The following is a 15,702-nucleotide window of genomic DNA, read 5'->3' on the forward strand; positions in this document are numbered from 1 at the left end:
GACCATTTGACGCCTTCATGTTCATTGTAGTCGTGATTTTTAACGGTATCAGCGGTATCAGTTGCATGCAAACTTGTAATGAAACCGAGCTAAATATCTATCGTCTGTAGGTAGCATTTGACGGTTGAACAATTATTTCGGTATTTTTTAATTAGGAGAGGTATTGTCAAAGTGTTGTGTGAAATCAATTGGAAACGATGTCGGATTTACTTCACTTGCCTTTAAAGGTATACATTCATTGTCATTTGTCATCAATCTCATCACCATTTTAACGCGCTTCGTCGGCCCAACAATTGTTCTAGGTGTGTTAGCACCTGGTAATGACTTCATTTATCTCTTAACCTTATCACCATAACCTTACAGGACAGTGTACCGAGTGATTTATTACTGCGAATGCTTGTAGCATTGTGTGTTATTATTTGTTTTATATTTCATTTCTGTGACATTTAATTTACAGCTTTTTGGTACACTTTCGTTCAATTTGGTGGCTGACTATAAATACAGACAAGATGCACATTGCTTATTGTTATGAAAGTTCTTCCTGCATTGGTGACAACTGCTTCAGCTTCGTCAATGACTAATAATGGATTCACTTATAACCCTAATTCGCTATCGCTATGTTGGAATTATGTAATATTGAATGATTTTTAATTCTTTAACATGTGTATTACATGGTTTTCCAATGTCTTATTTTCCGATTATTTGTCTCTGCACTGTAATAAGTGAATATACTTGCTTGTTATTTAAAATCCTCATCGTTGTTATAAAAATATAACTGGTTTGTTATGTGCGTAAGTAGTGCAAGGTATTATCATCTGTTCATAAAGGTCATTTGTGGCTTAATTATTATTTTTCTAATGCTTTCGTTTGTCTTTTGATCCTACTTCATTACATAAATGACGTGTTGAAACACGAGCCAAGAAGTCGTCAAACGGGTTTCATGAAAAGCTCATTTTCATATTAATCTAAGTAGTTTAATGAGATGATCTTGTATCAATCTTTTAGATAATACAGAATTGCAATGTTTGTTTAATGTAAGTTTATATATTCATCGTACCTGTTATTTATTTACGACTGATGTTATGTCACTTTTTTCAGATCATATTTGCAGTTCATTTTGTACTCATCAGTTGGTAAGAATTTCCAGATAATGTGAAAGTCTACTATACTTATTAATAAATTAAAAATAACTACAGCAATATTTGTACAAATATTATCTTAGGTCGAGCCTAGTACAGTACATAATATTCAAATTATATTTTATTTTCTAAATATCCATGTCATTGTTTAGAGAAGATCCATTCTATGCAAGTAATAATCTTATGGTAGTATCTTCATTTCCATGGAGAGTTCTTGAAAAAAACTACTTTATCAATTACACAGGGCAGTTCAAGGAGCATGGTGTCCACCGTCAGCAATGTTATACAATCTGGTATTTTTTGTTTGTCTGCTTTGGGCAATCCACAATGGGCAGTCAGATGAGCCTATTCAGCTTGTAAGTATGCAAACATGGTGTCCATTTCAATTATAAAGTACCATGTTAACGATAAATGATATAATTCCTCTGTCTTTTAGGCTCTCATAGTAAACATTTTATCAATACTTCTCGATGTGATCATACTCTCCATCTATTTTCCATCATCGTCTTGTAAGTTTAACAGTACTGCTTAAAAAAAACTATATCCTATAGTTTAGCATAGATTCCAAAATTGCCACGTGTATATCATAGACTGTTTATTTATCATGATTGTGTCACTTTATAGATGCATCTGAGAAGTTCAGTGCTGCTTTCTTGATCATCAATATGATCGTGAGAGTGGTATCTACATTTGTGCTACTACGTGTTGGCCAGACAAGAGGAGGAATGCTTGCAGGGATGTTCACTCTGAGCCCTACGATGGGTCAGTAACATTCTGTGTGAAAACCAGTGGTGTAACTAAAACTGGAGACTAAGAAGACTTTATTATAGAGTAACATGTTTTGAAAGGAAAACTTATTTTTATACACATTAATTTTATTATATTAACAGCATTATTATTAACAATTATGAACGATGTACAAGAATTCGTACAGTATAATGTGACGTGTATATAACGTTTATCCTTTCGCTACCATACTTGTATTGTTTTATAGCGTATCAGTTACACCACTGGTGAAACAAGGTTTTAGTTTGCTTTTAGAATAATTATCTACAAATGAACCAAATTTCTTTACTTTATGCTTTTATGGCAGCGTATCTGTAGTTCAATGATTCAGAATTTCTCTAAAAACTTTTCTGATCTTTCGTACAAATTGGAGTATTTTCTAAGAAGAAAAGTAACGTCTCTTTTGAGATTATTATGAGAAAAATGTTTTGTTTGGAGAAATTTTGACCAATTTTATCATCATGACTCACTTTTGAGTTGCAATGGCTCCTTTCCGAGATAGTGCTTGAAGTTTCAATGAAATATGTATTATTCATCAGAGATTGCACAAGCAATTTCCATGATCATGCTTAACGTATTCATGATATACATTTTTATCCGAGAAATTATTGTTTCTCAGAAAGTATAAGTTACCTCTTGCTCTTTTACTCAACCCTTTAATTTTGCATGCAGCAATTTGCTTGGTCTGTTTCGAGTGAAATCAACGATTTCTTGGTACTTGTAGCTTTTTTCAATTTTTTAATTTACTAATCTGCAATTTCAAAAGTTAATGATAATTGGTACGTTTTTACTAATGAAGAAGGTATAATTAATTTCAATAACTATGTTCGAACGAAGGAATCGAGTATACTTTTTTACATTAAATGATTTTCACAACCACATACATTATTGTTCTGTTGATTATAAAATAATTATCAGTGTTAATGGTAGCTCCAAGTGCCAGACTGTAATGATTTATTATTAATAGTTATGACAATAGAATGATAATAAATGATTTAATGTTTGTACCAAAGTTGTTCCGTTCGTTTTATTTATTTGCACCGTGTACAGTTTGTATTCCCGTAGTTTGTATCCGTATATGTTACTTTCACTGTCGTTAGCATTCGTTTGTAGAATAGTTGCATATCGACTCCATTTGTACATATCTCCTCTCATACGTTCGTTAGGTTCTCCCTTGGTTTGGAAATTCTATGCAACTTTGCTATTTTCTTTCTGCACTTTTCTTTGAATTCATTGGCTACATCGACAATCTTCTTGTACCTTCACCTTTAGGCTTTGGACGTGAAGATTACGAGGACATATCGCAGCCAGTCCCCGGTTATACCGACTTTACCCAGATGTAAGGATCTCAGAGAAATTATTGAACGGACTCTGTTATCCTTCAGAATTCTGACTTTTCTTGGATCTGAAGGTACCACGGAGAATCCTCGGCGGAAACCGTTCTTTTGCGAGATTCGGAGTTCGGCCTGTTAGGCAGAGCTTTGTACGACTGTACAGTATAATAACTCGTAAGGATAATGTCTCTTCGACTATACATAAATAACAAAACTCTCGAATTATTGGAATTAGAATAAGTTAAGCAACTGGTATCCATGGACATATGAAGTGATCATGATATTAATTTTAAAGGTCTCAATTGCCCTTGAAGGAATTACGAGGAAATTTCTTTGGAACATGAAATCAAAATATAATTAACAAGTCATTATGTATGTATTTTAATTGGCATAATTAACATTCATTTGTCCAGGGCTACAGATGCCTCTTGTAAACATCGTGATAAGAAATGCGTTTAGTGAAAGAAGCTGATATTTTTAAGGAGCCTTACAAATACTGGCTATTACCTTCTTTATATTATTAGATTAGAAAGTGTCAAGGACTAGTTTTATTGAAGAAAGTAGTTGTTAATTATACGATCAACCAGTTTGATAGGAGATGTACTCGCCTGTACAAAATATTGCAAATTAATTTCATCAAGAATTACTAAAGGATGTAACAAAAGAAATATGAAAGGAGTGTGGTGTTAATTACGAAATTAGTTATCGAAGATTGGATGAATGCGAGGAGATAACGAGTCGCACTCGTATTTATATTTGTCTTTATTGATATGTATATTTGAAAATATCCGTAATAAATTTACAAGAAGGTGTAGTTGAAATGGACGTGAAACATTCGTAAAGAGCGATGAACATTATACTAAGAGACTGCTTCAAGTGACAGCAAAAGATACAAAATCATTATGTCGAACCGTGGAATTATTTGTTTAAAATCCTATGTAGCATTTATATTGTATTTGTATCTAATTCTGGATGTCAGTCAGATATTTTTCAATTTTTATAAGTTTATTGCTGATTCCTATATAGTAAACACAAGAGAGATACATGTTTTAATGTTGAGGCAATGTACAATAATGAAGGTAGAATTGTCACCATCGACAAGCTGAGGAACACAAATATTGTTTTGCATTTATCAAAAGATCAAAGAAAAAATACTGTGTCAGTTCAATGATGTCGATTTCTTTGGAGCTGTTATGACGAAGGTAGCAGTCCGAGAGACAACCGTGAATTGTCATCAGCTTGCAAATAGACGCAATTGCCTAGAAATGCATCGGACGATACGTGTGGTCTTTTAAGCTTTAATGCGTAGACGGAATGAAAGATATTCTTTGTAGTAGCATTTTTACTTATGACACTCTAATAAATGTCTTGGCGAATAAGTGTCTTGCCAACAAAACCATTCATTCTCCCGTACATCCTTTTTTCAGGAAACATTGCGTCGATAAATATCTGAAATAATAAAAAGATATGTCTTAATATTTAAATAATGTTTAACAAATTCAAATCCCTACTTTTCGGACGAGAAAAAGCTTGCTCTTCTAGTTGAAATATTCAGGAAGGCAAATGAAATGGAAGATTCTCTATGATTTCCTTCAGAAGCTTGTTTTGCAATGTGTTGTTACAAACCACTTTTATTTGTCTGATTTCCTGAGCGACTGGACTAATTATTCCGATTGAACAGTAATTACGATAGCGTCGTTTGTGTAATGTGTTTAACGACCGTCATCTCTGATGTCAATGACCGCGTTAATAGGTTACTGCTACATTTTAATTAGATGATGACCGTTTAACAAAATTATCTCCCACTTTTCTGAACGCAACGAATCGTTATTCGATGAATATTTTAAAGTCTAAAAAAGGACAGCGGCTGAAATTAATTTATTCACGCTTCCTGAACGCACCTGTTGCTCAAATCGAGATTAAAGGAACATTTGGCGTTCGTTAATTTCTCTCTCGGTGATATCATTCTCCGAGAACCGTGATCGGTGGAACCGTAATCTTCCAATCAATGAGAATTTCTCAAATTGAGGATTTTTCACGGGGCGTAATCGAATCTGAATTCTGAATTACCCGCGCGGTTTGGGGAGCGCGTCGGAGGGTTCGAGCGGCGTCCGCACGGCGGCGCGACCATCGAGACTATAAGAAGCCGCTGCTCGGACGTTGGGAGTTCAGTAGTGTGAGTGACGTCGGGTGGGTGGCTCCGCGCGCGGCCGCTCCGCGTAACCGACCCGTTGGATGTTCGGAAACATGGCGGCCAGCGACGACGAGCCGATGCATCTCTACGAGGTTTTTCAAAACTGCTTCAATAAGATCGCCAACAAGCAGCCCGGTGAGTGTTGTGCTAAACGCCGTCATCTTGTCGGGAGCCGAACCGAGTCGGGGTCAGCTCGCAAGGCTCGTCGGATTCGGGGAAAAGCCGCATTCACGCGAGAGCGTGCATTACGAGGACCGCGCCGTGAATCGTGCCAACTTTTCTCGGGATTGATCGCGAGTGAGTTGTGGCGCATGTGAGGTTAGGCCGGAGGTTCTTCGGGGAAAGACCAGGGGTGATAATTCCTGGGTTCGCGAGCTCGCTGCGAGTCCAGGAGGCCGCGAAGCACGACGTGCAACCCCCGTGTTTTGGTCCGCTTGTCAGTGCACTGGACGCCGCTGCCATCTGGCGGCCGGAACCGGAACCCGCGACACCACTGGCACCCGGGACGCCACTCGCCGATTGTTTTAATTTCCCTATTTATTTCCTATGAAGGACTTTCGGCCGGATTTTACCCAAGGTTGTTGGAACAATGAGTTGGCAAGGTTTGTTTCAAGTGGTCGACATTTTCCGGAGGTCGTCTAAGCGACCGTTCTAAGATTCATTTCAAGTTCAATGACAGCTGCACGTGCTCGGGATAATTACCATTTTTTTGACGGCCTTGCTAGTATTTCGGAAGATATTTCAGTTCCTCGTGAAAAAGTGAGATTAAATTGACTGCGAAGTGTCGTTGAAAGGTGGTTACCAGATTAGGTCTTCTTAAAAATTGTCTAATATAGAAGTGAGGTTAGGTTTGCAATTGAATGGAACTTTCGTACTATAGTTTACTTTTTTCAGGGACCCTCGATGTTTATAGGAGAATTTAATTGAGGAACACACTTCTGGGTAGTGTCAATCGCTGTGAAATTTGCAACGATGGTCTTTTAGTGACGTACAGGCGTATCGCTGCTTTCAGTAGAAGCGATCGATGCTTTGAACGGTTACATGCTGGAAAAGTGAAGCTTAGGAAGAGATAACAATGTGCTATAAATTATCAGTAATTTAGAAGGATACCTGTAAAATTGTGAAATTAAGTGTCTTCGACTCGTAGCATAAGAATCGTTATTTCAAAGTTTTCAAGGAGATGCCAGTTTGAAAATAATCTTTTGCATGGTGTATCTTCTATCGCTTGATAATTTGAGCTTTTCTGTAAAAATCTTAATTCATAACAAGCAGGATTAGGAAGCTTCGAGGATAGTTTTTAAAAATTTGTCAGCCGTCGATGTTACGAACCCAGGAGTTTCTTTCAGTTTTTCACCTCCGCGCTCCCCCCAGAACGAGGATTCGAATTGGTTCGGCAAAGTCGGCTCGTTCGCACTTCCTGAAATCGCTTTGCCAACTGTAAATAATCGCCGGTATTTCCTCGCAGCCCGGTATTATTTAGAAAAGTGTTCTCATTGCTTTCCCGGAGCTCGTTACCGGCGACCCGAGTTTTCCGCTCTCTGATCAAGGTACGAGTACATCACCTTGCGTGCGCTGTTCGCTTAAATTCTTTCTTTCTTCCTTGGGTGCAAGAATAGGCACGAATTAAAAAACCCCCTCTATTTGTACCAATTTCTTCTTCTACTTTTCGTTGTACCAATTTCGACCGTAATGGAGCTAAACGTGTCTTGTCCAGGAGTTCACCTTCCACTGAATCGTGTCACATAAAATCCCTTGTTCAAGATCCTATGAAACCTTTGATTTTTAATTAAATGATTACACCATCTATCTGGAAGTCTTTTCAATGTCTCTTGAATTCGTCTCGTATACATGAAATTTACATTGCCACGTCATTAAGGGGATGTGAAAGTGGCATCCGAAAGCTCAATCGTTCATAAAACCTTTCTACGAACTGGGTGTCTCAAATCGTTTCATACTTTAAAACGTGAATATGGAGACCCTAAGGTAGGTCCTGAAACTCGCGAAAATTCATTTTTTTAATAAACTATTTTTAAAATACCTAAAAACAAATTTGAAAAGAATTGAAATTTCACGAGTTTCAGGACCTGCTTTATAGTCTCCCTATTCACGTTGTAAAGTTTCAAACTATTCGGCAAACCGAGTTGGGGGAAAAGTTTTATAAACAAAACCTCTTCGACGCCACTTTCACATCACCTTAATGTATGCCGTTATCCTTCTCGAAATCCAGATCCAGAAAAATATTTGGGTATATCGAACAAAGTCGTTCGATCGACGTTCATTAATTTCAGTGAACGTTCCAATCGAATGAACCGATTTTCAGTTAACTTGACCAAATTAGTTTGCCCCAATTAACTGAAGGATATCGGTTAAATACGTTTCGTTGATTTTCAGAAATACCTTGGTCGACGAGCCAAATATTTTGGTTAAACCCTCGGAATTTCATGTTCTATGCAATCTACCATGATATTTGGTGCAATCGACCGATTTATTTGAGGTTTGTTAATGAAAATTATTAATCAACGAATTTTGTCAGAGCAACAGAATTTTTTAAGCAATCCCTTCTTGTTCGAATAACCGTATTTCGTGGTTGAGCGGTGATAAGGTCCATCGATTCGACTATTTTTATGCGTGTACGGACGAGGTCGACGTTACGTGAAATTATCGGTTGCCTTCTTTTTGCTTACTCACAGGCAAATCGCATCGGATACTGGTTCTAAATGCGCGAATGAGCATCTCAACCCCCGGCGCGTCTTATCGGCGCGTCCCTTTTGTGCGGACGTTCGTTCGCGTATTCGCCGAGTGGCGCGCTCCCGGGATCGCGCATGCGCGCCCTCGCCGATTCTGCGGCATTCGGTCGAGTCGTATAAAGCGATTGCAAGCTCCCGCCAAGGTTGGGTAATTTCACGATTTTCGACGTTTTTCACGTTTTTCACGTATATTACGTAAATCAAGTAGTTTACGGTAGAAAACGTAGGAAACGAGGAGAGAAAAAAACGTATCAAATATGGCGGACAAGACATACGTAGGGCATGCGGTATCCGCTAGGTTATAAACATTCATCTCGTCGATTTGTTTCATCCCATAATTTACTTTTTGGTCCTCCACCTTTATACATTTTGATACAAATATTGGTTACGAATCTTACGACTTCAAATAGCCGTTATCAGCTGTTATAAAGAAACGTCAACATATATGCGTACATATTAAATCTCTAAGGCTGATTTCGAATGTGCGCGGATTTCTGGATGTGTAAAGCGCAATCCCCTTAAGGTGAAGTGAAACACGACGGGGAGCTTGATCGACGTCCATAAAGAAGATTTTTCTAAATGCCTACGTTGCCGACGTTCGTTTTTATATTGACAGCTGTATCGAATTATATTGGGTATTGTACCACATGGCATACTCCACCTGTCGTTTTCGTACAATAATTATAAAGAAATCGAAGTGAAACTCCAGAAATCCTCTGGATTCGTGCTTTCTGGGCCCTAATTGACTGCAGAGGGACCCCCTGCGCCATCTGTGATTTTCAGGCCAATTAAATTTTCACTCCGAGACCTCGTATTGCCATTGTTTTAGCATAGAAGCGCATACAACACTTTTTTTGCCTTTATCCCGTTCAAATGCGAGTTTATTGATGACCAGAGTGTTCTAAATTGTCGTAAAATTGTCCTGACCCTTTCGATTCTCATATTAGAGCCTCCGATAATTGTATATCGATCGAAATATGAGAGATCGACGCCATTTTGGTTCTGGTTTGGGCTGAGTTAAATAATTTTTTTAAAAAATCCAAATTTTGAATGTGTCAGGACAACTCTTAGATGATCAGGAGTGATGTGTCAAAGTTTCGGACAGTTTGGTCTAATACCCTTAAAAAAAAAGTATTGTATTCGAATCGACTGATTTGAAGGGGGTTTCACTTCACCTTAATAGCCAATGAGAATCTCTCCTAGAGGTAAATAGGTGGACTCTCATTGGCTATATTGCGCATGCGCTTTGCACATTTAGTTTCGGGTAATGTACTTTGTGCCTGGGTAGAAAACCAGGGACGTATTATACGTTGTAATATACGTGTAGAAAAGCACGTGTATTACTTGACGTATTATACTTACCCAACCCTGGCTCGCGGCCGTCGCGTCATGGATCGTTGGGCGCGTTTAAATCACACTCCGAGGGGCTAATTAATCGGGAGAATTAACCAGACAGCCGGTGGTGTTTCGTCTTCCTCGTATTCCGGATACCGAGCATATTCCTTATCAGCTTATTTATATCTCGACGGTTACCGTAACTTAATCGTAAATCGAGCCAAGGAAAGTCGTAATTTTGGCGGGCTCTTCGCGTTCGGAATGGATTCCCCAGGAAACGGATAGTCAAGGGTGGTCGGGCTCTCTGGTGCTCCTTTGTTTCTTTTCTTTCTTTCTTTCTTCCCTTTTCCTCTTCTTCTTTTTTTTCCTCCTTTTTCCCTTTCAACCTACCGCCATGCGTAAAGCAAAGTGGCGCGTTTGCCGATCGAGTCTCCTCGAGTGTTTGTTTAGATTGCGACGATGTTTGGGAGACGTGTTGCTACTTCTGGACGAAGGCTCGGACTTCGTGTTACTCTCGACATCGGGTCGTCTTTCTCACCGCGTTCGATTTTAGCCGAACGGCGAGACTCCCTTCCTAAAGTCTCTCTAGAGCTCTCCGGATTCCACTTGCGAATAATTTCCCTGGAATTTTAGATAGGGAGGTTTGCAGCCTCGCGATCGGACAGGTACTCCGGACTTACAAGGAAGGTACCTGAGGTGTCCCCCTCCGATTTTGTTCATTTTTAAATATGTTATAGAGGACTAAAATCTAAGGGACCCGTGTTTTTTTTTTATAGGCGGATAAACACCTTTAGGGGGTGAAATCAGGCTTCAAAGTTCGCCGTGCAAGGGGGTGAATTGGCTGTTTCATATAGAAGCACTCGACCGATTTTCATGAAACAACCGTCAAAATGTAGGGAATGAAGAATTATGAGACATGCATTTGGAGTTTTTCCAAAAAATTCATTTTTAAGGGGTGAGCCACCCCTTTCAATAATTCTTTTACCCCTTACGCGAGCAGTAATTGCTCTATCCAAATGAAACTTGGTTAATTTATAGACCAGAACAATACAAAAAAAGTTTCATTTGGGTAGAACAATTACTGCTCGCGTAAGGGGTAAAAGAAGTATTCAAAGGGGTGGCTCACCCCTTAAAAATGAATTTTTTCGAAAAATTCCAAATGCATGTTTCATAATTCTTCATCCCTACATTTTGACGGTTGTTTCATGAAAATCGGTCAAGTGCTTCTACATGCAACAGCCAACTCACCCCCTTGCACGGCCAACATTGAAGCCTGATTTCACCCCGTAAAAGTGTTTATCCGCCGATAAAAAAAAACCACGAGTCCCTTAGATTGTAGTCCTCTATAACATATTTAAAAATGAACAAAATCGGAGGGGGATACCTCAGGTACCTTCCTTGTTAGTGACATGGAAAGGAAAACTGTTAGGAAGACCGCAATTGGGATAACCATCTCAGGTTATGGCAACCAGAGCCACTTAGTAAAGGAACAGAGTATGTAAAGAGGTTAAAATAAACACGGTTAAACAACTCGTTCCTTGTAGTTACCTTGACTTAATGGTAGAGTAACCCTTACTATGTTACGTCGGTTACTGCAACCGCCTACCCAGGTTGTCCCAAAATTGCCACGATTACCACAATTCTGACCATTCTTTTTTCTTCATTTTTTCTTTCCCCTTAATATTCTACGTTTTTCTCCTTCTGAACCTCTTTTGTGAAAACCTTGAATATTAACTATTTATATTTAAATACATGGTATACATTCAGTGACATAAATGAAAATGTTTATACATTTTGAATTATCCTGTAGGCTCGACCGTCGATCCGTTCGCTCGATCATGCAGTATTGGACAATAAGTTTATCCGCTTTTTTTATTTTCGTACGTACATTTGTAAAACACCCCTCGAATTTATTGTGCGCCCCAGTGGTTACGTCTCGAAGAATTCATTCCGTCTGGATTTCCTATCTGGATGCGACCCCTCGTCGTGGAAATCTGGAAAAAGTTGGGCAGTTACACCTGTCGCCATTCGTGCCGGTCCTACCTCAACGACGCTTAGCTCGCCGTGCAGGGGATCGGCGAGGTGGCGCGCTCGGAAATAGTTGGTCTCCACTCCACTTTCCAGAAATACGACCACGCCGCCCACCCGACTCTTCCTGACGTTGATGAGCACGTGGTCGCCGGGGCCACGTGACCTCCTCTCCCCCTGAAAATTCGTACAAATTTTACCGACCGATGGGAAGAAGAAAAAAGAAAACGCGAAATAATCCATGTCGATTCGTACCCAAGGGCTATACACGTACGCAACCCGTCGTTAAAGAATTATTTCCAGTCCAGTTCTCGATCGCACTTTCTCTTCCTTTACACAAGACGTATGCAGAAAGATATTTAGTTCAATCGATAAGATTTTGTGGAGTGCTTTTGTTTTTTTTTTTTTTCTTTCGAGGGGGGGAATGTGGCCATTGCATGGACCACCCAAGCATTCGTCGTGTCAAAATCATTTGGTTAATAATTCCCATAGTTGATTTATTGGTCGAATGGTTGCGGTAGATCGCGCGAAATATGTTATTTATATTTAACCTGGAACATTTGACTTATCGGCGATATGCTTTAATGTTGACCGGCCAACGGGTATCGCTTGACCCAAACGGTTTTTCAAAATTATGCAAATTAGGTAAGGGCAGTTGGTCGGACGAGTTTCAGTCTGTTAGACGAATTTGTTTGTTGTGCGCCGACGAGGGAGGATAAAAAAAAGGTGGATTAAAGGAAAGGGAGGCGAAATCGGGTATCGCGAGAAAAAAGTCACCGGTCAGGCAGTGAGGGCTGTTTCGTTAGTTAGTCACGAAAGCGGGGTTAAATCGAGCCGAACCCGCAGGAGAGGTTTAAGCGAAGCACCATAAACGAGGCCCAGACACAACACTCGTGACTTGGGTCCTTTTTTCCTCCCCCTCTCTCCCGAGGCCTCGTCGAGGGAGTGTCACCGTGATGCACCTGCCTCTCGCCCTCTCCCTCTCGCGCGCCTGCCGCCCTTCTAGCTCGGTCTCACTCCTTCTCGCTCCTGGGTTAAGGCGATATACCGCGTCCCGGGTGTTACGGTGCCTCCTCCTCTCTGTCCGAATATCACTACGAACGTATGCATTTTGCCGGTCGTTTCCATTTTACCGAAATTTTCCTCGGTTCGTTATTAACGTCATCCTTTCGACGGAAAATGCTACGATATACATTCCACCCTCGGGCGATGAGAGACCCACGGAAAGGCTTAACCCTTTTAGTACCGGGCGAAAAAGAGGTGCTTATGCGAACATAACCGGCAGAATTTTACGATTTTACTAGGATTTGGAAAAAGGCTCATAAAAGCCAAACGAAAAGCAATATTTACATGATTCAAAAAGCAGGGTATTAAGGACAAAATAGAGAATAAAACAGTGACGCCAATTTTTCTATATTCATTGAAAATTACGTAAATAACAAAGGTATAAGTGGTCAAAAAAAAAAAAAAAAGAAAAAGAAAAATTGAGTTCTCCGTTTCAAAACGTAATTGCGCATAGGAAAAGTCATCTTTTTATCATAAATTTATACAGACCGTTTATTGCAAAGTATATACTTTAAATTTCCAATATATTTTTTCAACAAAATAAGTAATATTGCACAAGAAACATAAAAAATAACTCTAAGGCACATGGTAGGCGCCGGACCGATTATCTCATCCGAAACAAGTCATTGTTATAGGTTACAGGTTGTTACAGGTAGGTTATAGGTTGTTATAGGCGTTGTTGTATCGTTATTTTAATTCTCTCGTAATGAAATTAGACTATTTATAACGTATTATAAATTTATTTCGAGATAGAGATCTCTCGCAAAGCGAATAGTAAAGCGCTACAAGGTGCGGGCCGATATATCGGCTCTGGCACTTATCGCCAGTGCAGCGAGGGCCGATATATCGGCCTCCGGCACTAAAAAAGGGCTTAAAGATAGAGAACACCTCTTTTAATCCTCCTTGAACGCCTCAACCCTTTACACCCCTCTCTTTCCAAATGCTCCGCGATTCATCCTCCGGTTATACAGAGGATTAATTTTCATCCACGTTAAATGTTAGTCGTCCTCGCCGACGCACGTCTGACGAGCGACGCCGTGCCACGGGAAGAAGCGGAGGAAGAACGAGTCTTACCGGTCAAATCGTAATTCGTTTTCGGCGTGNCCCCCACCCCCCTCCGCCCCGCGAGGCGCGCGCGCTCATTCTCTCCCCGACCGCCGCGCGCGGCGCACACACCCAGCCTTCCCTCTCGCGGACTCTCCGCGCGCGCATTAAAGCCGATTTATTAAACTAAATTTTTATGCCTCTTCGCCCCGTCGCTCGCCGAGGGCGCTTAACGCCGCGCAATGGCGCCCGTTTCGGGGGCCGGCCCTTTGTCGTCGGGAATTCCCGAATAACGCGGCCCCCGATTGGCTGGCGGGCCATCGTCCGCTCGACGCCATGTTTGTTGCCTTTCTGATGGATCTTCGCGTGTCGATATGACGTAATTGTCGCTTCGTTTGCCTTTTATTTTATACGTTTATACGGCGATTTTATGGGCGTCGCGTTTTAGTGCCCACTCTTCTGTGCGTCCCTGTCTCCCTGCGTATTAAGAATTCGAGGAGTTTTGTATTTACACCGGTGGACTCTACAGGGGGTGATTCGGGGGGAGATTTCGGGGAATTCGATGGAAAGTTTTGATTTCATTGGCGGAGCCTCGATTGGCGATTGGCTGGCCGCTCGTCGACGATCGGGGGTTTTGTTGGTAGTTTCCGGTGCATCTCTGTATGGGGGATTGACGTTATTTTTCGCGTTTTTTCTTGTTTTTTTTCCACCTAAAGAGACACGCTGGGTACGGCTCTTTACGGCCGCCATTTTGATCGGAGTAAATGGCGCGTTTGAAGATCTCTTGGTCTTCTTGGGGATCATGTGTAAGACTCGGTGAAAAATCCATTAGCCATGTGGAATCCGGAAACATTTAGTCATTCCCTATCTCTCTTTCTCTCTCTCTCTCTCTCTATCTCTCGGGTTTTTTTTCTTTTTTTTTTCTATCTTTGGAAGGGAAGCGGAATGTCGCGCATCGCGCGCGCAGTCGCCGCGATAAAGCCCCGTTATCACCCACAAGTAGCCTTGTAACGTATTATTTTATTTCCCCCTTTTATCCAGTTTTATCGGTCGTAATATTAACGTCCTATCGTATCTTCGATGCGCTCTCGTCCCCGGCGATTTGCATACCCGCCTGCAACCCATCGAATAATTAATTGCATTTCCAATAACTATAATTCTCGGGAGGTTAGGTATACGGGTGCTCGCGCGCGCGCGCGCGGAAAACGCGATCATTAAGTCAATTACGAACGCATACGGCTCGGTCGAATTAAATTTCTTTTAGTGATTCCGTGATGAAGAAAGTGGGAGGGGTGGAAATTCAAATGTCGCGCCACTCGAGTTAAGGTTAAGGTGCACCGCGTACACCTGTAACGGGGGACCCACGTGGCGACCGCAGCGCCGAAATTTCCTAACGGACATCTGGCCGAATTTCACTTAAGGGCGGGCCCACATCGCGGCGCCAACTGCCCGTCGAACGGTGCTTTGATTCTTTTTCGGCAGGTGGCACTGTTTTGACGTCACTCGAGAGTCGGCAGGGTGGCGGTCGGCGCCATTTCGCGAAATCCCGTGGGCCCACCTGTGAACGGCAGGAAATTCTTGGACGATCGTACCTGCCGCCGCGACAAGGAGGTCACTCAGTTTCTGACAAATGATGCACTTCTTCTTTTTTCTTTTCTTTTTTTTTCCCCCGCCTATACGGGAGTAACGAAACGCCTTGAACCGCCATACAGCGCAGCGCTACTATTGCGCATAAAAGGAGAGAGAATGCGAAAAAGCGACCCCTTCATCTTCTTCCTTCCTTTCCGCTTTTTTCATAGTTACATCGCAGGGCCGGTTTCATAAATCCTTAAGGGGATACGAAAGTGTGATACACGTCGTAGCGAAACAAAAAAATCACCATATTTATACAACTTTTCTCCAAACTGGGTGCACCGAATTCTCTGAAAGTTTAACACGTGATTATGGAGGCTATAAGGAAGAACGCGGTGCTCAGGAAATTTTATTCTTCGTAAAAAAACATTTTTTTCACTTATCTCGAACGAGAGCCG

At 41.0% G+C, this 15,702-nt stretch overlaps 2 protein-coding genes across 2 annotated transcripts in view; both read left to right on the forward strand.

Moving 5' to 3' along the window:
- The first annotated feature begins 8 nt into the window (after positions 1-8).
- On the forward strand, positions 9-4,638 carry LOC105702963. Its single transcript, XM_012430962.2, has 6 exons — positions 9-227; positions 1,099-1,133; positions 1,384-1,495; positions 1,576-1,648; positions 1,764-1,901; positions 3,198-4,638. Exons 1-6 carry the CDS (start codon positions 198-200, stop codon positions 3,266-3,268), a joined length of 459 nt encoding a protein of 152 aa, XP_012286385.1. The 5' UTR covers positions 9-197; the 3' UTR covers positions 3,269-4,638.
- An 812-nt stretch (positions 4,639-5,450) lies between these two features.
- The window catches only part of LOC111674038 (protein daughterless-like), a 29,728-nt gene continuing 19,476 nt past the window's right edge, over positions 5,451-15,702 (forward strand). Inside the window, exon 1 of the mRNA XM_023432904.1 lies at positions 5,451-5,588. Within this exon, the coding sequence (XP_023288672.1) occupies positions 5,495-5,588 (94 nt within the window). The 5' untranslated portion in view covers positions 5,451-5,494. The remainder of the gene's footprint in view (positions 5,589-15,702) is intronic.

The sequence above is a fragment of the Orussus abietinus genome, unplaced genomic scaffold (genome assembly GCF_000612105.2).
Source record: "Orussus abietinus isolate OABI.00-Male unplaced genomic scaffold, Oabi_2.0 scaffold491, whole genome shotgun sequence".
In the NCBI taxonomy this organism is placed as follows: Eukaryota; Metazoa; Arthropoda; class Insecta; order Hymenoptera; family Orussidae; genus Orussus; species Orussus abietinus.